Source organism: Narcine bancroftii, chromosome 12, assembly GCF_036971445.1.
Source record: "Narcine bancroftii isolate sNarBan1 chromosome 12, sNarBan1.hap1, whole genome shotgun sequence".
Classification (NCBI taxonomy): domain Eukaryota; kingdom Metazoa; phylum Chordata; class Chondrichthyes; order Torpediniformes; family Narcinidae; genus Narcine; species Narcine bancroftii.
The window spans coordinates 82,347,037-82,374,427 of NC_091480.1; the positions used below are offsets into that span (position 1 = coordinate 82,347,037).

Consider the following 27,391-nt stretch of genomic DNA (forward strand, 5'->3'; position numbering starts at 1 on the left):
GCAGGTGGACAGGAGGAAGATGGACATGCGGGGAACTGCTGTACATATGTGGAACAGTTGGCAAGGGCAAACATCTGGTCAAGGGGGAAAATATGACATGAGGAATAGCATGAAGTGGTGAACAGATGGACAGGAGTGGAAGAGCTAGATTGGGAAAACAGCAGCATATTGACAGAAAAAAGCAGCTGGACAGAGGCCATAGCCGGACAGTGGTAACAACTGGACAGGAGAGAAACAGTTGGACAGGAGGGACAGATGGACTCAGTAGACCACCTGGACATGGAGAACTGCTGCACAAGGGGAAAGAAGCTGGACATGGGGAAAGCAAATGCACATGGAGGAAAGTAGCTGCACAGCAGGGAACATCAGCTAGACAGGAGGAAGAGCAGCTCGGCAAGGACCTTGCAGCTGGACGGGGGAAAGAGATAGATGGGGAAAAAGAAGGATGGAGGGACAGCAGCTGGACAGGGGAACAGTTCGACAGGTAGGAAACAGCAGCTGGTCAACGGGGAACAGCATGTGGACAGGTGACGAGAAGCATCTAGACAAGGGGGACCAGCTGGACAGAGGGAAAACAGATGGATGGGGGAGACAGATGGACAGGGAGGCAGCTAGATAGTAAAAAAGCAGCTGTACAGGGGAACTGCAGCTGGACGGGGTAAACATGAGGACAGGGGCAAACAACTGGACAGGAGAGAACAGCTTCTAGACACTGGAAACTGCAGCTGGACAGGGACAACAGCTAGAGGGGAGGGAACAGCTGGAATGGGAAACAGCAGCTGGAGAGGAGTGAACATTTATACAAATGGGGACAGCTGAACATGGAGAAGCTGAATGGACGGGAGAAACAGCTGGGCAGGGAGAAACAGTTGAATGCAGAGAAACAACTGGAGCAATGGAACAGCTGGATATGGGGAAGAGCTGGACAGGATTACAGCAGCTGGACATAGGTTAACAGCACTGGACAGAAAACAGCAGGATAAGGGAAAGCAGCTGGACAGGAGGAAACTGCAGCACAGGGAGGAGCAGCTGGACAAGAACAGCTGGATAAGGGAAAGCAGCTGGATAGGAGTGAATAGTCTTGGAACTAAAGGAATCAGGCATAAGGGTAACAGCAGCCGGACAAGGGGGGGAAAAGAGCAGCCGGACAAGGGGGGGGGGGGAAAGAGCAGCCGGACAAGGGGGAGGAAGAGCAGCCAGACAAGGGGGGGAAGAGCAGCTGGACAAGGGGGGGAAAGAGCATCTGGACAAGGGGGGAAAAGAGCAGCCGGACAAGGGGGGAAAAGAGCAGCCGGACAAGGGGGGAAAAGAGCAGCCGGACAAGGGGGGAAAAGAGCAGCCGGACAAGGGGGGAAAAGAGCAGCCGGACAAGGGGGGAAAAGAGCAGCCGGACAAGGGGGGGAAGAGCAACTGGACAAGTGGGGGAGAAGAGCAGCTGGACAAGTGGGGGGGAAGAGCAGCTAGACAGGGATCAGCAGCTGGAGGGAAGGGAACTGCTGGAAGGGGGGGACAGCAGCTGGACAGGGGTGAACATATGTACTGATGGGAACAGGTGCACAGGGAGTACCTGTGCTGGATGGATTAAACAGCTGAGCAATGGTAACAGCTGGGCATGGGGTAAAGCAGATGGACAGGGAAAGCAGATGGACAGGAGGGAACACCAGATAGACAGGGAGCAAACAGCACCCGGACAGGGGGTGAGAAACAGCAGCCAGATGGGGGGGGGGGGGCAGAAACAGAAGCCGGATGGGGGCGGGAGAAACAGCAGCAGGATGGGGGAGGGAGAAACAGCAGCTGGACAGGGGAGGGGAGGGGACAAACAGCAGCTGGACAGAGGAGGGGGGGAACGACAAACAGCAGCCGGACACATAGGCAAACAGCTGGACTGGTTGGAATAGCAGTTGGACAGGGGAAACACAAACTGGATGGGGGAAACAGCAGCTGGACAGGGGGAACAGCTGAAATGGGGGAACTGTGGATGGATGGAGGGAACTGCAGCTGGATGGGTAACAGCTGAATAGTGGGATGAGCAGCTGGACAAGATAGAACGAGCTGAATAGGGCAAAAGCTGGACAGGGGAAACAATAGCTGGACAGTAAGGAACAAGTGGACATGGAGGAAGTAGCTGGACAGGGGCTCAGCTAGTGGACAGGGACATCAGGTGGACAGGGAGGACACAGCATCTGGTGAGGGGCGAAAGAGTAGCTGACCAGGACAGCTAGAGTGAGGGGGAGCAGCTAGACATGTGGGGATCAGCTCAATGGTGGGGAACATCTGGACAGGGAGTAAAAGCAGCTGGTCAGTGGGGAACAGCAACTGGAAGGAGAACAGCAACTGGGCAGGGAGGAACAGCTGGACAAGGGGAACAACAGCTGGACAACAATGAACAGCTAGACGGGAGCAGATGGAGAGCAAGACTACCTGGACAGGGGGAAAAACAGCTGGAAAGGAAAAGGTTGGACAAAGGGAGGTGCACAAGGGGAAACATCTGGAGTAACAGCAGATGAACACTGGAACAAGGCAGCCAGCTGGGCAGTGGGTAAAAGCAGTTGGTCGGGGGAACAGGAGTTGGACGGGTGGGGGGGGGGGTGCGGGGAAACAGCAATTGGGCAGGGGCAACCAGCAGCTAGAAAGGTGGGTGAAGAGCTAGAAGAGGGAACAGCTGCTGGTTTCTCACCTGTGAGAAAGCAACTGGACAGGAAATCAGCAGGTGGATCAGGGGAGAATCATCAGGATAGGGTAAAAATCAGCTGGACATGGGAGGATCAGCTGGACATGGGGGACAACAGGATGGTGGGAACAGCTGGACATGGGGGACAACAGGATGGTGGGAACAGCTGGACAGGAGAAGCAGCTTGACAGGGGGGGCAGTAACTTGATGGGGGGGGCAGTAGCTTGACAGGGGGGCAGTAGCTTGACAGGGGGGCAGTAGCTTGACAGGGGGGCAGTAGCTTGACAGGGGGGCAGTAGCTTGACAGGGGGGCAGTAGCTTGACAGGGGGGCAGTAGCTTGACAGGGGGGCAGTAGCTTGACAGGGGGGCAGTAGCTTGACAGGGGGGCAGTAGTTTGACAGGGGGGGCAGTAGCTTGATGGGGGGGGCAGTAGCTTGACGGGGGGCAGTAGCTTGACAGGGGGGGCAGTAGCTTGATGGGGGGCAGTAGCCTGACGGGGGGCAGTAGCTTGACAGGGGGGCAGCAGCTGGACAAGGGAAACAGCAGCTGGACAGGAGGGAACAGTTGGACGGGGGAAACACCATCTGGATGGGGAACAGCAGCTAGACAGGGGGCGACCAACAGCTGGACGTGGGAAACAGGTAGTCAGGGGATTAGCTAGAAAGGGGAAACAGCAGCTGGACATGTGTGAAAGCAACTGGACAGGGTGACATCAGCCGGGTAGCGGAACAGCAGCCAGACAGGTGGGCGAAATCAAAGCCGTTGCATAGAGGAAACAATGAGCAGGTGTGGAAAACACAAACACTATTTGTACACAGCGGATCAGCAACACCAGGAGGAAGGTAAACAGATCCTCTAAGGTCACTTCTAGTAGAAAATTCCTGCTTACCCTCCATCCTCCTCCTCCCCACCTTCCCTCCTCTCCATTTTACCTCCTTCCTCTCCCTACGCTCTTCCCCTCTCCAACTCTCCCTCCTCCTGACCCACATTCCCTCCTCCCCTCTCCTGACTCCTCCCTCCTCCCGAAACCTCTCTTCCCCGACACTCCCTCCCTCCTCCCCTCGTCCGACACTCTCCTCCCTCCTCCCCTCTCCTGACACCCCTCCCTCCTCCCCTCTCCCCCATTCCCTTCCCTCCTCCCTTCCTGACACTTCCCTCCCTCCTCCTTTGACACTTCCCTCCCTCCTCCCCTCTCCCGAATTCCCTCACTCCCTTCCCCAACTCTCTCTCCTCTCTCTATTCTGATCCTTGTTTCCTCCCCCTCCCTATCCCCCTCCTCTCCTAACCCCTCCACCATCCCCACCTCCTGACACCTCCCTCCTACTCCTATATAATGGATTTAGATGATGAAATTAGCCAGCTTAATGGCCAAGTTTATGGATGACATGAAGATAGGTGAAAGGGCAGATAACCTTGAGGGAGTATGCAGAGAGGCCTGGACAGTTTGGAAAATGGCCAAAGTGGTAGATGGAATTCCGCAGGGAAGTGTATGGTCATGCACTTTGGTAGAACGTGTGAAGGCAGCGATTGTTTTCTAAATGGGATGATAATTCAGAAGGTGGTGGTCCACATGAATGTGGGAGTCCAGGTGCAGGATTCTCCAGAAGGCTAACTTGCTGGTTGAGTTGGTAGCAAGGAAGGCAAATGACATGTTAGCATTTGTTTCAAGAGGACAAACATTATAAAAGCTAAGATGTAACGTGAGGCTTTTCAGACATTGTGAGCAGTTTTGGGCAAGGAGAGCGTCCAGAGCTGGTTTATGAGAAATATGCTGGTGGTGAGCGGATTAACCTGAGGAGCACGTAATGGCTCTGTCCCTCTGCTCCCTGGCATATAGAAGGTGGAAATCTCATTGAAACCGACCAAATAATGAAGGCAAGAAGATGTTTCCATTTCTGGGGAGAGTCTAGGACCAGAAAGCACAGCCTCCCTTTAGAACAGAGAATGAGGAGAAACTTGTTTGAATTCTTTGATGTGACAAAGCAGGGGGGGATAAGGGAGATGTAGTGAATGTTGTGCATTTGGATTTTCAGAAAGCCTTTGACAAGGTGCCCCACATGAGGCTACTTAACGTGAGCCCATGGTTTAACAGGAAACATCCTAGCGTGGGTGGAGCATTGGCTGATTGGGAGGAAGCAGAGTTGGAATACAAGGATCATATTCCTCCAATTTGCGGGTGGTCTTGGTGGGACAGTACACAAGGCCATGCCCAGTCACGTGAGTGTGGGAGTGTGACACAGAACTAAAATGGATGGCTCTGTTACTGGTGCGGAAGGAGCGAAGGTGCTCAGCGAAGCAATCTCCGAATCTGCACCCAGTCTCTCCAAGTGGAGGAGGCCACAACGTCACAGGTCACTGACAGAACCTGGAGATTCCAGGAACAGGCCACACAAAGGTTAACAATTAAAACGGCCGCTGATACACAGTGACTGTTCAATTCTGACCAGCCACTGTAATCATTGGGCTCCTTGAACATCCGCAGTGACCACCAGGCTGGAGACATCTGGAACATGATGGTTTGCTGCACCCATGATTGCTCTCTTGGATGTAGGATGAGAGTTATGTAGGATCACAGTGATCCGTTCTCAGGCCAGAAGAGTGTGGGAAACTGACAAGCACCGATGCTTCCTCATCTCTCCCTGATCTAATTTGGCACAGCTGCCCATCCACCACCTCCCCTGTCCTCTTCCTGTGCCCACACCTCCTCGCCCGACCCCAGCACTCCTGACCCAGACGTGCCGGGACTGGTACTTGCCATACGGACAGCCGTAAACCTCCACTCTCAGCCCGGCGTGTCTTCTGGGCCTCCAGCTGATGGCCACAAACCTCACAAACTGCGCAAGGACTGGTCGCCAGAGTTCATGGAGAACCACGCCATCTGAATTCCGGTTCCCCGAAAACGTCTGCACACAGGAGACATATTAGTAACCCACAGGCAGAGGGTGGGGAGGGGAGGGGGAGGGGGATGCGAGGGGGAGGGGGAAGATAGGAAGGGGAAGTGGGATGAGATGATGAGTGGGGGAGTAAGGGAGGCGATGTGAGGGAAAGAGGAATGTGAGGGCAGTGGAGCAGATGGGAGACAAGGGATGTGGGAGGGAGTGAGGGATGGGAGGGGTGGGGGAGTTAGGAAGGAGAGGTGTGGTGAGCGGAGGAGTGAGTTAGGGGAGAGGATAGGCCAGTGAGGTGATGCCCAGCTTATGGTTCAGGAAGACAGAGACTCCCTTTAAATTCAACCTGATGCTGCACCGTGAGCTCTGGGTGAGGTGAGGTCGGAGATCACAGGGCCAAGTGGGGCCAAGTCAGGGGTCACAGGGCCAGGTAGGGCTGGATTGGCAGTCACGGGGCCAGGTGGGGCTGGACTGGAGGTCATGAAGCCAGGTGGAATTGGGCCTGTGGTCATGGGGCCAGGATGGGCCTGTCCGGCCAGGTCAGAGGTCATAGGATCAGGTGGTTCAGAGGTCAGAGGTCATCATGCAGGGTGGGGTATTGGAGAAGGGGCCATATGCTCACCCAGTTATGGCCCTTTTGGTAGAAGGGTTGCCAGTTGTGGCCATGGTCACTGTACAGGAAGAGGTATTTGGTCACCCAGTCATGGGAGTTGTAGATTCCTTGTGTGGCAATGGCAGTGATGTTTGACCTTTGCCACAGGTTGATCTGTAGCCATGGCAATCGGTCAGTAACATCGGGACACCAGCCTCCGCCCCCTGCAATACACACACACACACACACACACACACACACACACAGCAGGAGGTCAGTATGTGGGGCTCAAATCCCCCCCCCCCAAGCCCCCACAAGGACTCAGATCCCCCATTGCATCCCAGACCCCATGACCCCAACCGGAACCCAGATCCCCCAACCACTGGCCCTTAATCAGGACCTAGATCTGCTGACCAAGGCCCAGATCCCACAGCCCCAACCAGGCCCAAGCAGGACCCAGATCTCCCAGAGAAGAACACAGCGAGTGTAGATGAAACCACCCCGAGTTCCAGCACACTCCCCTCCCCTCCTCACACAACTTTCATTTCCACTTTTCCTCCACACACCCTCCCCATTCCTATTCCACACCCCAGGGATCGGGACTCACCATACAGCCGTCCATATCCAGGAGAATAGGAGATGGAATAATAAGAGGAAGCAGTGAAAGCGCTGGAGAACTGGGGTGTGGCTAGACTCTGGTTACAGTGACCTGTGGACACACACACAGCCTGTCAGTGACCCCCCCCTGTCCCACTCCCCACCCTCACTGCACCCCCATCCCCTAACCCCACCCTCATCCTCTAACCCCACCCCCTCATTCCTTCACCAGGTCCCACTCCTCTCTGTCCTCATCTTAGCACATCTCACACCCTCCCCTTCTCATCCTCTCCCTTCCTCACTCCCCCATCCTCAGCCTTTCAGTTTTCTCCTGCTTGACCTACTTCCACCTCTTCACCTGCTCACCCACTCTCCCTGCTCACCCACTCCCCCTCCTCTCCCTCACCACTTCCCATTACCTTCTCCCTCCTCCGCATATCCCTCACCCTGTCCACCTTCTGCATCCCTTCACCTGCTCCAGTCCTCAATCCATCTCCCACTTGTTCCCCCACATCTTCTGACACTTGACCCTTTCTATCCAACTTGATCTACAAGTGGTTCATCCTTGTTACTCCTCACAAACCTTCTTAGTAGTGTGGGTCCAGGGGTCATTAGCCAGGAGGGCAGTGAATTTCCATGGGATGAGCAGTATTGGAATGAAAAAAAAACATTCATGGGGTGTAGTATTTGTTGCTGTACACACAGCAATCTTTGGGAGTGTAGTACCTCAGAAAGTACCAATTCCCAGTGATTCTCAGGCAGGTTACGTGATCTAAGGGCCAAATGGGCTGTTTGATGCCTGTCCATTCCTGATTGGGTGGTATGGGGGTACTATGACTTGTGGCAACCCCATTCTGGAAGAGATAATCTTTTAGATCCTTAGACACGAAGGTGGTGCCTCGATCAGAGTATGTGCAATTTGGCATTCAGCATAGCTAAATAGCAGATCCAGGTATCTGATCACTGCTGTAGTATGCATATTGGGACATGGAAAGGCAAAGGGGAAATACAAGTATTCATCAACTACTGTGACTAGATATGGGTTACGCGAAGCTGTAGGCAAGAGTCCCTTGAAATCAATGCTAAGCCGTTCCATAGGTTTTGGTGGTTTGATAAGAGTTCCTCCTGGTGGGTGGTAGAACTGTGGATTTAGTTCAGCATAGACCCTGCATGAAGTACAAATCTTCTGTAGAAAAGGGTAGATTCCCTCTAACAAAATGCAGCAGCCAAGTTGTTCCTGGACAACAAAGTCCGTTGTGAATGTCAGCGAGTATGGAGGTAGTAAAGCCTTAACAAGTGTACACCTGACTAAATGCATCAGGGACCACATTCTCTTTGCCAGGATGGTACTTTATTGTGTAACTAAATGCTGCATTCTTGAATCTTTCCATTCTTTATCTTTGTGCGCTTTTTACTGTCAAACAAAGGCCACTGACCTCTGATCAGTAACCAAGCTAAAGTGGCACCGTGCCAGGTAGTGGCTCCATTGGTGCACTGTCTCAATGATGGCAGTTGCTTCTTTCTCTACAATATGGTTGTGCAAGTCACTTCCATGTAGTGTCTTTGACATGAGTGCAACGGGCCATCCTCCTTGGTTAAGGACAACAGAAATAGCCCCATCAGATGCATCACACTCGACCTCAAAGGGTAACATTTCAATCACCAAGTGCAGGGTGGCTTCCTCCAACTCTCTCTTTAGTAAGTTAAAGGCGTTCAGGAAACATCTTTGTATTTACCATTGGTTGAATCTTGTTAGAAAACCCATAATAAGTGAACATCCCGAGTACCTGCTCTAAGGATCCCAAGTTTTCTGGTGGAGGAGGGTCTTGTCATGGGTGAAGCCCCTCAGGATCTGGATTAATGCTACCCTTCCCCACACAGTCTCCAAGCACATTAATGGAATTCACAGGCTCCACCATTTTTGAATCATTCGGTGTCAGGTGCCTTTGACTGAAGGTCTTTAGGAGTTTCTTTACATTTTGATCATGTCCCTCTTGGGTATGCCCAGCAATAGTGATATTATCAAGATGAGGGAAGGCACCTTGCAGTTTTTCTTCTCTAAAGTCCATAGCTCGGTGGAAGCTGGCGACCCCATCTGTGACTCCAAATGGAATCCTACAAAATTGGTGTAAAGATCCATTGGCTTCGAAAGCCGTATACTTATCGGACTTCTTCAGTGACACTTGGTGGGGGGCACTTCTCAGATCAAAGGTAGAGAACACACTATTTTGCAAATTTGTTTACTATTTCATCAGTTCTTGGCAAGGGGCAAGGGGCAAGCATCCAATTCCGAGAATAATCGGTGGGTAGGATCCTTCACCACAACCACTTGGGCATGCCATGATGGTGATTATGTCTTCTGAAAGTAATTGGCAAATTTCCTCTGCAATGAAGTCCTGATCATCTTTGCTAAAGCGTCTCGATTTGGCAGCAATTGGTTTACAGCTTGGTGACAAGTTTGGAAAAAGGGATGGTTCTATTTTTGCTGCTGTCAGTGTAGAGTAATGATCAGCACCGTTCACCGTTAGCTCAGACAAGGGTCCTCCGTATTCAACTTTCACACTCAGATGCTGGCACTGGAAATCCTGGCCAAATATTAAGTCAATACACCAAGCCACGTGGCAGCATTTGACTAGCTATTAAGGCTAAGAGTTAGGTCAACAACAACCTATCCTTCGGAACCAGTGTTTAAAGTTTTCTGAGCCCATAGCAATGTCATTACTGGATGGGTGAACCTTTAGTTTAGTTCCCACATGACTTTCTTACTAATGTAATTATCAGTGCGGCACGAATCCAACAGAGCACTTAACCTTTTACCATTCAAAGGCACAAAGGTTGTGGCTTGAGCGAGTCCTTGTGACACACTAGTAAGTGTAGCCAGTATCTGAGAATTGACCACTGAGCTTGGTGAGGCTTTGGATTTGCACCAAGGCATAATGTCCCTTCTTGGCACATTTATTACAAGTAGCCTTGTGTGCTGGACAGTTATCCTGTGAATGGTAAGAGAAACCACAAAAGAAACATTTCCGTTTTGTATTATGTATCTGGTTTCTCAAGATCAACTGGAAGGTTATCAGGCAGACCTGCTAAAGAATCCTTCTCACCTGTGGTACCTGTGATAGTTCAGGGTTCAATACTGCAGCTGTATGGGTAATGTATGCATTATTGTGTAGTAGCTTGGTTATAAGTAGTCTGTAAGTCCAGTGTTTTGTTTTCCAAGAGACACTGGCATATTGCAGATGAGGCACTGCCAACAATGAACGTGTCACGCACTGCCTCATTTTCACGCTGCTACACACTATGATCTCAAAAATTAGTTTCACTTCAACTTTACCAACTTCCTGAAGAAATTATCTAATATTCTGCTGCCTGGTAGCTAGTAAATGTCTGGCAAAAACCTCATTGGGAGTCTTCACATATAAGCTGTTCAACTTGGAGATAGAAGGATGTGAAAATTTTGACTAAGTATTCTAAAACATTGCAACTCGCACAGCCTAAAAGTGTCCTGTATTTGTTTAGTTTCTTTTCCCCATAGTTGTCGACATAGTTCTTGAAAATCGTATGCCAGTGTCGCCACTCCTTGGCAGCTATAGGTGAGCTGGGGTCAATGTTTAAGTTCTTGGGCCTCCACGCTGTCTCCGTCAAGTTGAGTAAATAGTTGTGTGAATGAAAAACTTGGTGCTTTCCAAGCTTTACTCAACTTAATTGTACAGTGGCTGTCTGAAAATGTCAACAGTTGGAATTTAAAAGAGAGGTGCAGGGCAGCAGCTAGAAGTTGATTGAAGCAAGAGAGGTCAGCTGACCTGAGGCACAGCAGCAGCCAGGATCAACTAAATATGAAATGCAAGCTCATTAACAATTAAGAATAACTTTGTAATATTATAGTTGGGTTTCTGTATCTTGGGTAGAGGGTGGGAGACAATGAGTTTGGCGGCCATGGGAGAGAGGTGACCAGGGGTAATGGTGTTGGAGACTGTGGCTTGATGTGCCGTGATGGGATCCTGTGGGAGGAGTAGGTAGGAGGAGGTGTCTGAGAGCTGTCGTCTGGCCTCAGCAAGGTAGAGGTCATTGTGCCAGTCCACAACAGCACCACCCTTACCTGTGGGTTTGATGATGAGGTTGGGATTGTTCTGGAGAGAGTGGAGGGCAAAGTGTTTGGAGGACGTAAGATTAGAATATGAGAGGAGGGTGGTGAAGTTGTGGGTGGGGGGAATGAAAGCCTGGAGCCAGAGGGTGAGGAGCTCCTGAACAAATGCTTTGCATTGGTACCACAAAGGGGAAGGACATGGCTGATGGTGAGATTAGGGAATGGTGTGTTGATACTCTTGGGAATTTTGATACGAAGATCAAGGTGTTGGGGAGTTTTCAAAACCATTAAGATAGATATCTTCAAAGGATAAAGAGATGAAGGGATTTCTGGATCATTGGGCTCTCTTCCAGAGAAGCTGGGACTTGTACCACTGGATTCTCCCTCCCCCCCCCCCCACCCGCACAATCGACATGATGTACCAGGATTGTTGTCTGAAGAGGGGCGCAAAATCGTTGAGGACCCCTTCAGCTGCTCCCAATGGGAAAGTATCAGAGCCATCATCCCCAGGCTGAGGGAACAGTTTCTTCCCCCGGGCAGTGAGAATGCTGAACGACCAAAGAAACTGCTCAGACTAAGCATCCAAGCCTCTCATATTTCTGAAAAAATATTTATTTATTTGTATATATGAATACATGTCACACATTGACTGGGACTCCCATACTGTAAAAGGATTGAATTGCTTAGTTTGTCAAATGTGTTCAGGAAAATTTTCTAAATCAATATACGAGTAACCAATGAGAGAGAGTGCAATACTGGATCACACACTGGGGAATGAGACAGAACAAGTAATGGAAGTGTGCCTAGGGGAAGTAATGGAAGTGTGCCATCAGTTCCAAGATAATTATGGATAAGGATAGGTCTGGTCCTCAGGTTGAGTTTCCAAATTGGAGAAAGGCTAATTTTGAGGAAATTAGAAAATATCTAGAAAACATGGATTGGTACAGGTTGTTTTCTGGCAAAGATGTGTTTGGTAGGTGGAGAGCCTTCAAACATGAAATGTTGAGAGTAGAGAGTTTGTATGTTCCAGTCAGGATTAATGGCAAAGTTAACAGGCATAGAGAACATTAGTTTTTGAGAGATATTGGGGATCTGGTTACAAAGAAGAGAGAGGTTTTATAGCAGATATGGGCAACAAGGAGCAAACAAGTAACTTGAAGAGCATTAAAAAAAAAGCAAAAAAAAAACAACAATGAAATCAGGAGGGCTAAAAGTCACGAGGGTGCTTTGGTAGACAAGGGGAGGAAAAATCCTAAAGGTTTCAACAGGTGTATTAAGAGCAAAAGGATAGTAAGGGAGATAATTAGTCCTTTTGAAGATCAGAATGGTTGGCTAAGTATTGGAGACAAGAGCTGGAGAAGATTTTAAATGGGTTTTTTGCATTTGTATTTTCTCAGGAAACTGGCGCAGAGTCTGGGGAATTGAGGCAAAGAGTGAGGCCAAGGAACTTACATAGATTAAAGAGAAGGGTGCTTGCTGTCTTAAGGCAAATAAGGGTTTCTAAATTCCCTGACCTTGACAAGATAGTCCCTATGTCCTTGACGGAGGCAAGTGTAGAAATTGCAGGGGCTCTGGCAGATATATTCTTTATATAGCATATATATGTAACCAATGTTTCAGCCTAGAGCCTTTCATCAAGGTACAAGCAAATGATAGCAGATGACACGAAAGTAGGACAGCAGGTAGTGTTGAAGAAACTCAGAAGCTGAAGAAGGACTTAGACCAATGGCTTTTATAAACTTTTTCTTTCCACTCACATTCCACTTTAAGTAATCCCTATGCTATAGGTGCTCTGTGATTAGTAAGGGATTACTTAAGGTGGTATGTGAGTGGAAAGAAAAAGTTTGAACGGCAGTTTTAATCGTACCTAATTGACTCGTTATGTGCGCAGTTTCATAACTCCAAAGGAAATGGGCCAATATCAATTTTTCTCAAGCAAATATTCCAGCAACAATTGGGTCGAGAGCAATGATTCTCAACCTTCCCTTCCCATTCACATACCACCTTAAGTAATCCCTAGCTAATCACAGAGTATTCGTGGCATCGGGATTATTTATGGTCACCCTGTACAAAAACAAAGGCGAGAAATCAGACTGCTCAAACTACAGGGGAATCACGCTGCTCTCCATTGCAGGCAAAATCTTCGCTAGGATTCTACTAAATAGAATAATACCTAGTGTCGCCGAGAATATTCTCCCAGAATCACAGTGCGGCTTTCGCGCAAACAGAGGAACTACTGACATGGTCTTTGCCCTCAGACAGCTACAAGAAAAGTGCAGAGAACAAATCAAAGGACTCCACATCACCTTTGTTGACCTCACCAAAGCCTTCGACACCGTGAGCAGGAAAGGGCTTTGGCAAATACTAGAGCGCATCGGATGTCCCCCAAAGTTCCTCAACATGATTATCCAACTGCACGAAAACCAACAAGGTTGGGTCAGATACAGCAATGAGCTCTCTGAACCCTTCTCCATTAACAACGGCGTGAAGCAAGGCTGTGTTCTCGCACCAACCCTCTTTTCAATCTTCTTCAGCATGATGCTGAACCAAGCCATGAAAGACCCCAACAATGAAGACGCTGTTTACATCCGGTACCGCACGGATGGCAGTCTCTTCAATCTGAGGCGCCTGCAAGCTCACACCAAGACACAAGAGAAACTTGTCCGTGAACTACTCTTTGCAGACGATGCCGCTTTAGTTGCCCATTCAGAGCCAGCTCTTCAGCGCTTGACGTCCTGCTTTGCGGAAACTGCCAAAGTGTTTGGCCTGGAAGTCAGCCTGAAGAAAACTGAGGTCCTCCATCAGCCAGCTCCCCACCATGATTACCAGCCCCCCCACATCTCCATCGGGCACACAAAACTCAAAACGGTCAACCAGTTTACCTATCTCGGCTGCACCATTTCATCAGATGCAAGGATCGACAATGAGATAGACAACAGACTCGCCAAGGCAAATAGCGCCTTTGGAAGACTACACAAAAGAGTCTGGAAAAACAACCAACTGAAAAACCTCACAAAGATAAGCATATACAGAGCCGTTGTCATACCCACACTCCTGTTCGGCTCTACCGGCATCACCTACGGCTCCTAGAACGCTTCCACCAGCGTTGTCTCCGCTCCATCCTCAACATCCATTGGAGCGCTTTCATCCCTAACGTCGAAGTACTCGAGATGGCAGAGGTCGACAGCATCGAGTCCACGCTGCTGAAGATCCAGCTGCGCTGGGTGGGTCACGTCTCCAGAATGGAGGACCATCGCCTTCCCAAGATCGTGTTATATGGCGAGCTCTCCATTGGCCACCGTGACAGAGGTGCACCAAAGAAAAGGTACAAGGACTGCCTAAAGAAATCTCTTGGTGCCTGCCACATTGACCACCGCCAGTGGGCTGATATCGTCTCAAACCGTGCATCTTGGCGCCTCACAGTTTGGCGGGCAGCAACCTCCTTTGAAGAAGACCGCAGAGCCCACCTCACTGACAAAAGGCAAAGGAGGAAAAACCCAACACCCAACCCCAACCCACCAATTTTCCCCTGCAGCCGTTGCAACCGTGTCTGCCTGTCCCGCATCGGACTTGTCAGCCACAAACGAGCCTGCAGCTGACGTGGACTTTTACCCCCTCCATAAATCTTCGTCCGCGAAGCCAAGCCAAAGAAATATGAGTGGAAAGAAAATGTTTGAAAACTACTGACTTAGACGAGAATGGGCAGAGACGTGGCAAATAAAATACATTGTTAGAATGCGTACAGTCATGCACTTTGATTGAAGAAATAATCGACAGACCAATTTCTAGATGAGGAGGAAATTACAAACAAACTTTTAAAGAGTGCTCATACAGGATAGCCTGAAGGTAAACTTGCAGGTTGAGATGGTGGTAAAGAAATGACACTGTATATATTCAAGAAGGAAAATGTATGTATCTTGATCAATATGGCTTATAGTGTGAAAAAAAAAGAGATGGTGGTAAAGAAGGCAAATGCAATGCTGGTATTAATTTCAAGAGGAATAGAATTTAAGATCGGGGAGGGACGTGATGTTGAGGCTTTACAAGGCATTGGTGAGACCTCACTTGGAGTATTGTGGCTCCTCATTTAAGAAAGAATGTGCTGAAGTGAGAGGATTCAGTGGAGGTTCACAAGGATGATTCCAGGAATGAAAGGGTTATTGTATGAGGAATGTTTGATGGCTCTTGGTCTGTATTCATTGAAATTTAGGAGGAGGGGGGAATCACATTGAAACATTTTGAATGTTGAAAGGCATGGACAGAGTATATATATACATATATATACATATATAAGGCTGTTTCCTATAAAGCAATAGAACATCACAGCTCAGCTCAGAAAACAGGCCTTTTGGCCCTTCCAGTCTGTGCAGAACTATTTTTTAGCCTAGTCCCACTGACAGTCCATCACCCTCCATACCCCTCCCATCCATGTACCTGTCCAAATTTTAAAATTTTTTTAAAATTGAGCCTGCATTCACCACGTCAGCTGGCAGCTCGTTCTGTACCCCACCACTCTCTACTTGAATTTACCCTGTCTATCCCCCTCATATCAAATCTCCCCTCATTCTACATTCCAGGGAATAAAGTCCTAACCTGTTTAACCTTTCCCTGTAACTCAGTTCCTGAAGTCCCAGCAACATCCTAGGAAATCTTCTCTGGACTCTTTCAATCTTATTGCTATATTTCCTGAGGTTAAGTGACTAAAATTGCACACAATTTTCCAAATTTGGCCTCACCAATGTCTTATAGATCCTTACCATAATATTCTAATTCCTATACTCAGTACTTTGATTTATGAAACCTCTCTTTACAACCCTATCTACCTGTCACACCATTTTTAGGGAATTATGTATCTGTATTCCCAGATCCCTCTTCTACCGCTTTCCTCAATGCCCTACCATTTACTGTATATATCCTATTTTGGTTTTTCCTTCCAAAATGCAACACCTCACACTTGCCGGGATTAAATTCCACCTGCTGTTTTTCAGCCCATTTTTCCAGCTGGTCCAGATCCCTCTGCAAGCTATGAAAACTTTGCCTGTTGTCCATAGCACCTCTAATCTTGGTGTCATCTGCAAATTACTGACTATTGTGCAGACCATTGATATAGATGAGAAAAAATAATGGTCCCAGCACTGATCTCTGAGGTACACCATGACTCACAGGCCTGAGAAACAATCATCTACTACCAATCTCTGGCCTCTCCCATATAGAAATGTTGAATCCAGTTCACTGCCTCACCATGAATACTGAGCATCTGAACCTTCCTGACAAACCTCCCATGAGGAACCTTGTGAAAGGCCTTCCATATACACATCATCCACAGTCTTTCCCTCTTCAATTTTCATGGTAACCTTCTTGAAAAATTTTCTAAGATTGGCCTACCATGCACAAAGCCTTGTCGACTATCCTTAATCAGTCCCTGGCTATCTAAATATTTGTACATCCAATCTCTTAAGACGCCTTCCAATAATGTACCTCCTGCTGATGTCAGGCTCACCAGCCTATAATTTCCTGGATTACTTTTGGAGCCTTTTTTAAATAGCAGAACATGATCTACCCTCCAATCCTCTGGCACCTCACCTATGGCTGAAATATTTTAAATATTTTGCCTGGACCACTGCAATTCCTACACTAGCCTCCCTCAAGGTCCAAGGGAATATCTTGTCAGCCCCTGGGGATTTATTCACCCTTATTTATTTTAAGATAGCAAGCACTCTCTTAAATACGTGTAGGTTCCATGACCCCACTGCTTGCTTTCCTTCCTTCCCTAGACTGTGCCAGTTTCCTGAGTAAATACCTTTTCAAAAAACCTATTTAAGATCTCTCCTATTGCTTCTGGCTCCATACATAGCCAACCAGCCTGATCTTCAAGGGAACCAATTTTGTCCCTTATTATCCTTTTGCCCTTTATATACCTGTAGAAACCCTTTAGGATGTTCCTTCACAGTCTGCCAAAGCAACCTCATGTCTTCTTTTAGCCATGTGATTTCCTTCTTAAACTTTTCCTTGAGTATATTTTATACTCCTCAAATACCTCTTTTTCTCCATTGTCTATACTTGCTGTACACCTTTCTCTTCTTAACCAGATCCCCAATATCCCGCATGAACCAAGGTTCCCCACGCCTATTAACTTTGCCTTTAATCCTGATAGGAACATGCAAACTCTGTTCTCTCATAATTTTGCCTTTGAAGGTCTTCTACTTACCAAACACATTGTTGCCAGAAAATCCACGGTTTCCAGATCCTTTTTCATTTCCTCAAAATTTGCCTTTCTCCAGTTCAGAATCTCAACCAAAGGCCCAGACCTATCCTTATCCATAATTATCTTGAAACTAATAGCATTATGATCACTGGACCCAAAATATTCCCCTACTTATATTTCTATCTCATTCCCTAATAGGAGATCCAGTAGTGCATTCTCTGTAGTTGGTGCCTTTATACAGAGTATATTGATTTAGAAAACTTACCTGAGCACATTTGAGCACATGGTGAGAGAGCCTTGGATAAGACAACTTCAGCACTGAAGAACGTCCAATTAGAAGAGAAAAGTGGGGAAATCTGTGTAATTTGTTGCCATAGGTGGTTGTAGAGGCCAAGTCATTGGGTGCATTTAAGGCAGAGGTTGATAGGTTCTTGATTAGCCAGGGCATCAAGGCTTATTGGGAGAAGGCCAGGGAGTCAGGTGAGCAGGTAAATGGATCAGGTCATGATCGAATGGCAGGACAAACTCGATGGGCTGAATAACCTAATTCTATTGCTGTTCAGGGACTGAGTAGGGATTGTCAACATGACTTTGTGCATGTTAGGTCATGTTTAACCGATCTTGTAGAGTTTTTCGAGGATATTACCAGGACTTGAATAATTGATAGAGACTGGGGGATTTTAGCAAGTAAATATTGAGGTTTTATTATGATAAAACTAGAACTGGGAGGAGTCAGTATTTAAAATTAAAGGGTTGAAATATGATAATCTGCAGATGCTGTGATTGTAATAAAAACACAGAAATGTTGGGGGAAATCAACTGGTCTCACAGCATCCAGAGAGGAGGTAAAGATATACAAGACGTTTTTGGCCTGAGCTGTTCAAGGGGTTGTCCATTTAAGACTGAGAAGAGGTCGCAAAGTTCTACAGCACAGAGACTGTGTGTCTGCCAACCATCATGCGGATCTCCACCAATCCCACTTGCCTGCATTCACTCCATCTCCCTCACTGCCCTGCTCACTCAAGGGCCCATCTAGATGCATTTTAAATGTTGTTCCTGTACCTGCTTCCACCACACCCCCCGCAGCTCATTCCAGATTCCACCTACACTGTGCACCCCTTCAAACTTCCTCCCTCTCACCTTCAACCTCTGTCCTCTAGGTTTAGGACCTCTATTGTGGGAAAAGATCAATGCCTCTTATATTGTTATATACTTCTGTCACATCCCCTCCTGCCTCCTGCTCGCCTCAGAAGATTGACGCAACGCATCCAATCTCTCCTGATAAACTCAAGCCCTCCAATCTTAAACTTATATATACTCACACATATTCAACATACTTATGAATCTTTTCTGCACGATTTAGAAAATTTTGGACAGGTACATGGATGGGAGGGGATGGAGAGCTATGGACTGGGGGCAGTCAGTAGAACTAGGCAGAATCATAGTTTGGCACAGACAAGAAGGTCCTAAGAGTTTGTTTTCTCTGCTGTAATGTCCTATGTACCTGAAAACCTCACTTTTATACAACACTCCCCAGTGCCCTGCCACTCACTGTGTCTGTTGGATCCCGTTTGTCCCTAAATACATCACTTAATATTTACCTTGATGAAGGGCTCAAGCCCGAAACATCAGGTATGTATTTTTACCTTTGCTCTAAAAAGGACACTATTTGACCTGCTGAGTTTCTCCAGCTTTGTATTTCTACTTCCCATCACTTAACATTTGTCTGAATTAAATACCATCAGCCATTCCCTTGCCAACTTTCCCATCTGATCAATAGCCTATTGTAATATTCTAAAGTGCACTCCGAATCTGCTGTACTCCTCAAGGGACTCATTTGATCCCAGCAGACAATATTTGGCAAATGCCTCTTTCTTTTTCCTCCCCAGAGCCTCAGTATCCCTCCTAAGGAATTATTCCCTATTCCTGCCAGGTTTGCTCTTCACTCTAACAGAAATATGCTGTCCTTAAACCCTCCATTTTAAAAGCCTCCCATTACCGACACAGCCCTTTTCTTGCAACAGCCTCTCCCAGTCAAGATCTACGTTAATTTTATGCAAACTATGGCATACACAGTACGTATCATTAGAGAGTGTTGTAGAACATAGGGTTACAGCTACATAGTTCACAGAAAGAGGTAATACAGTTTGACATGGTGGTGAAGGTACCTGGTACACTTTCCTTCATCAGTCAGGGCACAGAGTTCAGGAGCTGGGACACCATTTTATCCATATATGGAATATTTGTACAGTTCTGGCCACTTTGCTGTAGGGAATATGTAATTTAACTGGAAAAGGTGCCAAAAAAGTTTAATGAGGATGTTACCAGGATTGGAGGCCTTGAATTGTAGAGGCTGGACAGGCTGGGACCTTTTTCCCTGGAGCACAGGATGACAAAACCACGAAGGCAAACAGTCTTTTTGCCAGAGTTGGGGAATCTGAAGCTCCAGGGCTGACCATGGAGGTGGTACAACTCTAACATTTTAAAGACATTTAGAGTTTGCATGTTTACAAAAAGGTCAAGGCCAAGGGCAGTCAAATGGGATTTGTTAACATGGGCAACTCGAAGAGCAAGAACGAGTTGGGCAAAGGGCTTGTGTCCAAGTTGTATAGCTGACAAATGCTGCCCCCATTTAATCCCTTAGTACTATGGTATTCCCAAACAATATTATCATCATACTTGTAAGCGATCGCCTACAGGCTTGTTCTTCTAGTCTTCACTGATCTACAGTGCAATCCCACTAAAATGATTGCACCCCCTCTTCTAAGTTCTACCTATAAAGACTGCTTGGACATTTTCTCTTCTCCTGCCCCCTTCCCACCCAGAATGAACTCTCTAAATACTGCCATGATGTTCTCCCCTATCAAACATGCACCTCTCTGTCCTCTCTTTCCTAAATCTCTGCCCGTGAGAAGCCAGAACATTGAGCAACCAGCCCTTCCCATCTCCCAACAACGTTTCACAAATAGTTATCACAATCCCATGTGCCTGAGTTCATCTGCTAAACCGGCCTCACTTTTTACATTAAAAAAATAGTTCAGCCATTCACAACTTTCACAATAAAGAGGATGTGGGAAAGAAAGGATAGAGGGAGAGAGATGGAGGAGGGAGGGAGGAAGAGGAGAAGGTGATGGGAGGGAGAGGGGTGGGGGAAGAGGGGAGGGGAAGGGAAAGGGGAGGGGGGGGGAAGGGGAAAGGGAGGGGAAGGGGGAGGGAAAGGGTAAGGGGAGAGACCACTGTAGGTCGTGGTTGGAGTCTCTCACCCAAATCCCGTGCGCGCCACAACACAGAGGAGAAAGCGAAGGGCAGCGGCACGAGAGTCTGCAGTGTGAGCGATGCCGATACCACGCCCAGGGTTCGGCCGCTCACCGGCATCGCTTGGTACAAGAGCCCAGCACAGCTACAGGAATGTCCGCGTACACTCCCGGAGGCGGGGGAATCGCCCCCACCTACCCCATGGTCCAGAGGGAATCACCTCCACCTACCCCATCCCCCGTGGGGGGGGGGGGGGAGGAATCACCTCCACCTACCCCATCCCCCGTGGGGGGGGGGGGGAGGAATCACCTCCACCTACCCCATTCCCCGTGGGGGGAAACACCTCCACCTACCCCATCCCCCGTGGGGGGAATCACCTCCACCTACCCCATTCCCCGTGGGGAAATCACCTCCACCTACCCCATTCCCCGGGGGAATCACCTCAACCTACCCCATCTCCGTGGGGAAATCACCCCAAACCTCGGGGCGGGGGGAAATTACCCGCACCTACCCCATCACTCGGGGAAATCACCCCAACCTGCCCCATCTCCCGCCTCGGGGGTGGAATCACCTCCACCTGCCTCATCCCAGGGATGCAGCGCAAGCCCATGCACAGAAACACCGGGCTGCGGGGCCAGCGCATCCTCCTCCCCGCAGCTGTGGTCGGAGGTGTCGGCCAGCGCTGCCCGCCGTCTCCTCTTCACTTACCCGCCGCGCAGGAGCTGACGGCGAGGAGGAGGCAGAGCGCGACGGCGCCGGCCCGGGACATGTCTCCGGCTCGGCTGTGGAGGAGCAGCTCCCACTTCTGCAGCGCTGCCGCAGTCTCCGCTCTGCCGGGTGAAGGATGCCGCATCGGTGACGTGCAGTGTCCCCTCCCACCAGCTCCAGGTCGGGGCTGCAGTGGGCAGAGGCTGGAGAGAGACCAGCTCGAATTTGAAACGCCGGAGCGTGGAGTCGCGTAATGTAATCCGCAGGCTGTCACTGATCTTACTCACTACTACTGTGCGTGGGAGTGGCCGTACTCTGTTCAGCAGTCCATGGTGGTTCTCTGCAGGAGAGGCTGGCCTGCTCCTATAGCAGTCAGCAACCTGGGCTGGTGATCAATACTAATAGTGTTCAACAATCTCAGCAATCTGCAGGAGTGGGCTGGTCAGCTGCTATCCCAGCGATCAGTCACCTGGACTAGCGATGCACACCATTGAAAGCATCCCGACAGGGCGCGTCACTGTGTGGGACGAGGAGACAGCAAGAGACCCCTGCGTTGTGAGCGCAACTCAGGCCATCCCCCACCACCACTTTCCCCTCCTCACCTCCTGCTGCCTAACAGTGTTTCTCAACCTTCCTCCCCCCCCCCCCCCATTCACATACCACCTTAAGTAATGGCCACAGCACACCTCTGGCATCCTATGTCATAGGATGTGGATAGTAAGGGATTACTTAACGTGGTACGTGAGGGGCGGGGGGGGGGGGGGGTCGGGTACCACTGGCAGCCAACATATTAAAAGATTCATCCCATCCCAGCCATGCTCTCTCAACCCCTCCTGCCAAGAAGAAGATTTACAAGTGTGAGATCACCCACCACCAGGTTCTTTCCTGCTCTCATCCAGATGAACCTCGCCCTAATAAAATAATGTAGCTATTGCTCCTTCTCGTCCCTGTGACTCTGAACCGTGTTTTTAAAGCAATACGTGAACGTGCTGAAGAAACTCAGCAGGTCACACAGCATCCATACATAGATTCTCAAGGTGGAGCGTCAACTCCACCAGTGGGGCTTAAGAATATTTTAGTGGGGCGTGGGAATATTTTGAGAAATGATTAAAAAGTTGGTTTGAAAAAATAAACTCGTTATTTTGGTGCGAAAGATGTGATTGGGCAACACTGTGAGTACAGCACAATTGTGGTAACTTCCAAGTAAAATCACCTTGTCCTTTTTATTTTCATAATGTGCTTTTGCTCTTCTGATGTTTCTCTGTTGTTTCCCTTATTTTAACTGTTGTTATCCTTGGTTAACATTATAATTATATTTTTTCTGACCTGTCTTATTATCACCCATTCCAAATTATCTCATTGGCAACGAGGCTTCCAAATGATCTCAACAATCATGTCTCTGTCCATACCCCTTTACTTTTTCAGTTCAGCCCCCCCACATCTCCATCGGGCACACAAAACTCAAAACGGTCAACCAGTTTACCTATCTCGGCTGCACCATTTCATCAGATGCAAGGATCGACAATGAGATAGACAACAGACTCGCCAAGGCAAATAGCGCCTTTGGAAGACTACACAAAAGAGTCTGGAAAAACAACCAACTGAAAAACCTCACAAAGATAAGCGTATACAGAGCCGTTGTCATACCCACACTCCTGTTCGGCTCCGAATCATGGGTCCTCTACCGGCATCACCTACGGCTCCTAGAACGCTTCCACCAGCGTTGTCTCCGCTCCATCCTCAACATCCATTGGAGCGCTTTCATCCCTAACGTCGAAGTACTCGAGATGGCAGAGGTCGACAGCATCAAGTCCACGCTGCTGAAGATCCAGCTGCGCTGGGTGGGTCACGTCTCCAGAATGGAGGACCATCGCCTTCCCAAGATCGTGTTATATGACGAGCTCTCCACTGGCCACCGTGACAGTGGTGCACCAAAGAAAAGGTACAAGGACTGCCTAAAGAAATCTCTTGGTGCCTGCCACATTGACCACCGCCAGTGGGCTGATATCGCCTCAAACCGTGCATCTTGGCGCCTCACAGTTTGGCGGGCAGCAACCTCCTTTGAAGAAGACCGCAGAGCCCACCTCACTGACAAAAGGCAAAGGAGGAAAAACCCAACACCCAACCCCAACCAACCAATTTTCCCCTGCAGCCGCTGCAACCGTGTCTGCCTGTCCCGCATCGGACTTGTCAGCCACAATCGAGCATGCAGCTGACGTGGACTTTTACCCCCCTCCATAAATCTTCGTCCGCGAAGCCAAGCCAAAGAAGAGTGTATTGATGGGGGGGGGGGGGTGAAATCGACCCCAGGTCCCCCCTGAGGAGGACACCAAAATCATTTTTAAAAAACCCCAGAAAGTAAAGCAGGTTGAGCACAGTTTTGATGCACTCTCTGAGAGGAAAAGAAATGTCAGAAATTGCGCTCGTGTTTTTCTTTTAGGGTCACTTCATTATTCGCTGTGCAAACTACAGCTCTGAAGCTAGATATGAAATTTCTCTGCTGACAACAAAACATGGTTATTATGCTTTTGAAATGGTTCCATCAAAAATTAAACTTGCAATATCATTATTTCTCAAAACAGCCCTGCAAGAGTATTTCAAAGATGTCCGAGCAATGCCATTGAGTAATAGCACTGTCTGCCACAGAGAGATGACATGGGTCAAGATGTTTAAAAACAGCTTATTGAGATGTTGAAATCATGGAAGTTCTCAATACAACTGGATGAATCTACTGTATGGACAGTGAGGCTCTGTTATTGGCGTATGTGAGATATATTGATCAGGGTTTTGTGAATCGTTAGGAACAACCACTACTGCAGTTGATACCTACACCAAGCTCAAAAATTATATGGATGAAAATGAAATACCAAAAGAAAAAACTCTCATCTAGTGCTGCAGATGGTGCACCTGCTATGATGAGTAAAAAAACAGGATGTTTAAAATTAATGAAGGATGAAAATCCAAACATGTTGGTTGTGCATTGTGTTATCCATTGAGAAAACTTAGTTGCCAAGAAAGTTTCCCCTGTTCTGCATGAGATACTGCATTCAGTGATCAAGTGTATCAATGCCATCAAAGCTAATGGCAAATGTGGACGTCTGTTGAAGCAATTTTGTGTTGATAAAAATGCAGAACATGTGAGATTATTGCTTCACACTGAAGTAAGGTGGCTGTGGAAGGGAAACTGCTTCAAAAGGTTTGATCTCCTCAGCGGCTTTTTGAAGGACAAACCTGAAATGGAGCTCTTGCTAACAACAGAGGGCAAACCTCATGTGAGTTACTTGATGGACATTTTTGAGAAACTAAGTACATTGAACAAGCAACTCCAAGTAGCAAATATGATGCTTGATGCAAAATCGAAGATATTTGGATTAATGACACTTCTAGAATTATGGCAAAGGAATATTTCTGCAAGAAATTTCAGTGAGGTAATTAATGTTGCTACAAACGTCATTGTTGACCATTTGAAAATGGTCACTGACTTCAATGATAGATTTTGTGATTTAAAGGCAATGGATTTTCCCTCTTCGTTAACTCAGTCCTTGCTGGTAGACTTATCTGAAGTTCCAGTGCAATACCAAGAGGAGTTATCCGAGTTGCAACATGATGAATCTGTGAAAACTCTATTCAAAGTGAAAGGAACCATGATGCTGCTATCTAACGAGATCAAAAAGAAATACCCAAACTCCACTACTTTAGCAAGTATTGATACATTTTCCATCATCTTATTTAGTAGAATGTGGCTTCAGTGCTGTTAGTGATTTGCTAAAAGAGACCAAGTGGAAATTACAAAACAAGGTAGAAACTAACGAAATTAATCTCGAATCAAAAAAATCTGCAGCCAGTGTCAGGGGCAACGTTCCCACTGAAGTGACGACAATTTTTGAATGTGTGTTTGAGATAGGTGACACATTGAAATACGTGTTCCAGTGTATTCCAGACCTTAACTGGATTGAAATACACTTGCAGTAAATTATTCAATTAAAACTTCTTTTGAATAGTTAACTTTTTTTGCACGAATGAAAAATTAAAGTGGGGCCTAAAGCAAAAAACACTAACCTAAAGGGTAAACAACATTTCGGACCTGGGCGCTCCGTTAGATAGAAGCAAAAGCAGGCAGGAGGAGCCTGAATAAAAATGTAGGGGAAGGGAGAAGGAGGAGAGGAAAGATGATGGGATGAGGGGAAGGGCACTGACTAACAGGTAAGAGATCATAGGTGGTTGCAAGTGGGAGGGGAGAAGGAAAAAATCTGAGAAGAGTAGGTGAGGGAAGGGGTGGATGCTAGAGGAAAAGAGACAGAGAGATAGGGAAAGAGAGAGACCCAGTGGAGGGGTTCATGGAAACTGAAGAGATTGCTGTTAATGCCATCTAATTGAAGAGTGCCCAGCTGGAATATAGATATGTTTTTGGGAGATAAATTAGGGCAGGTATTTTTAGTGTAGGTCACATACAAACACTTTCCAACAGTCTGTGCAGAAGCTTTGGAGAGTACCCAAGAGACTTAACTAATGGATTGTTGTTTACAAAAAGGCAACAGATGAAAGAACTTGTCGGAGCCAAATTCTGTCTGGAGGGGAACTTGCTGTTCTAGGAGGGTCATGTGGTTTTGCAAGCAGAGAGAGTCAAACAGGTTTTCTCTGAGAGAGAGAGAGAGAGAGATAGAGAGAGAGAGAGAGAGAGAGAGAGAGAGAGAGAGAGAGAGAGACACACACACACACACACACACACACACACACACACACACACACACAGATCAGTACTACAGTTTTACAGTCAGTAGCAGCAACTGGGACTAGAACAGGACAAGCTGGCAAGCTCATAGAAAACCCCATTTGGAAGACGGGTTGTGAGTTCTTAGTTCAGCCTGGTCAAAGCCCTTGTGGTTCATGCAAGAGGAGAGGACTGGCTGTCTAATGTTTCACTTGAAATAGGAGAAACAAAAAGGAACTCTGTGGGGAGAGGTTCATATCTGGAGAACCCTGAGTGGGCAAGTTTCTTCAGTAAGACACTGAAGTGAAAAAAAGCAAAGAATTTGGAATTGATTTGGATGATGCACAAAAAAGATTTGTTAAGATAGCTCTAGCCGTAGCAAAAAAATGTATTATGTCAACCTGGAAATCGGAAGATAATTTGAAAATACAACAATGGTATATAGAAATGAATAAATGTATTCCATTAGAAAAAATAACATATAGTTTAAGAAATAATATTGAAATATTTGAACAAATATGGGAGCCTTACATGAAACACAATAGCGAAAACCTACCGGGGACATTCACTACCTAAATTAACGAAAGGAGAAGGAAATGAAAAGAATTGACTCAGTGGAATTTCTTGTTTATTTTTATTGAATGACAACATTGTTTGACTGGTTTAATGTATCCTAGATTTTGTACTTTAAATGGACGGGAGGGGGGAGGTAGGGAGGGTGGGATGGGAGGAGGGAGTGGGGGGGGAGAAAATGGCACTGTATATATTTGAAAAGGAAAAAGTATGTATCATGGTTAATGTGGTTTATGGTGTGAAAAATAAAAAATTTAAAAAAAAGTAAGACACTGAAGTGGCTGATTATAAAAAAGGAATCAGTTGTGGGTGACAATGTACAACGAATCTCACTCTGAAAACCGGCAAGAACCATTTTTCTTTGAAGCATCAAAGCCTGGTGAACTTCATAAATGTTAAATTCTGTGCACAGTATAAGAATCGGCTGCAACTAGTGAACTTGGAGGAATGAGAAGTGAGATTGGACTGTGAATCAAAGAACTTTTCTGAACTTATACACACATTACATACCTGTGCGCTTAGAATTAGAAGGAAGTTAAATCAATAGTGATAAGTTAAAGTGTGAATCTGTTTTCATGTTTAAAGATAATTAAAAGCAACTTTAGTTTAAGTAACCATTTGTCTTGGTGAATATCTTTTGTTGCTGGGTTTTGGGGTCCTCTGGGCTTGTAACAGTGCTCAGACGTAATATAAGGTGTTGTTCTCTAATTTGAATGTAGCTTCAAACTGGCAATGAATGGAGCCATGGAGAGGTATGTCAGTGTGTAGAATTGAAATGGTTGACCATTGGGAGGTTCTTGCCTTTGTGGCAGACAGAGCGAAGGTGCTCAACAAAATGACATCCCAGTCTCACCAACATAGAGGAAGGCCACATCGGGAGACCCTGGATGACATTGGCAACCTTCTCCCTCAATGTCAGTAAAACAAAAAAAAAAACAATTCATAGCCTTCTGGAAGAGGGATGGAGTTCGCCCGTCAGCCTGCACCCTAAGATGGAAACAGTATAAATCTTTATCGACCTGTCCTGGTCCACCCACATCAATGCTCACCAAAAAAAGCTCACAGCACCCCTTTACTTCCTTCGAAGCCTTGAGGAAATGCAG

The 27,391-nt window shown here is 47.4% G+C and overlaps 1 protein-coding gene across 1 annotated transcript in view; it reads right to left on the bottom strand.

Annotated features, from left to right (window-relative positions):
• cntnap1 (contactin associated protein 1) overlaps positions 1-21,164 on the bottom strand; it is a 98,364-nt gene extending 77,200 nt beyond the window's left edge. Inside the window, exons 1-4 of the mRNA XM_069907220.1 lie at positions 21,005-21,164; positions 6,760-6,861; positions 6,183-6,376; positions 5,428-5,575 (exon numbers count right to left, since the gene is read on the bottom strand). Of these exons, the coding sequence (XP_069763321.1) occupies positions 5,428-5,575; positions 6,183-6,376; positions 6,760-6,861; positions 21,005-21,149 (589 nt within the window). The 5' untranslated portion in view covers positions 21,150-21,164. The remainder of the gene's footprint in view (positions 1-5,427; positions 5,576-6,182; positions 6,377-6,759; positions 6,862-21,004) is intronic.
• Between the last annotated feature and the right edge of the window lie 6,227 nt (positions 21,165-27,391).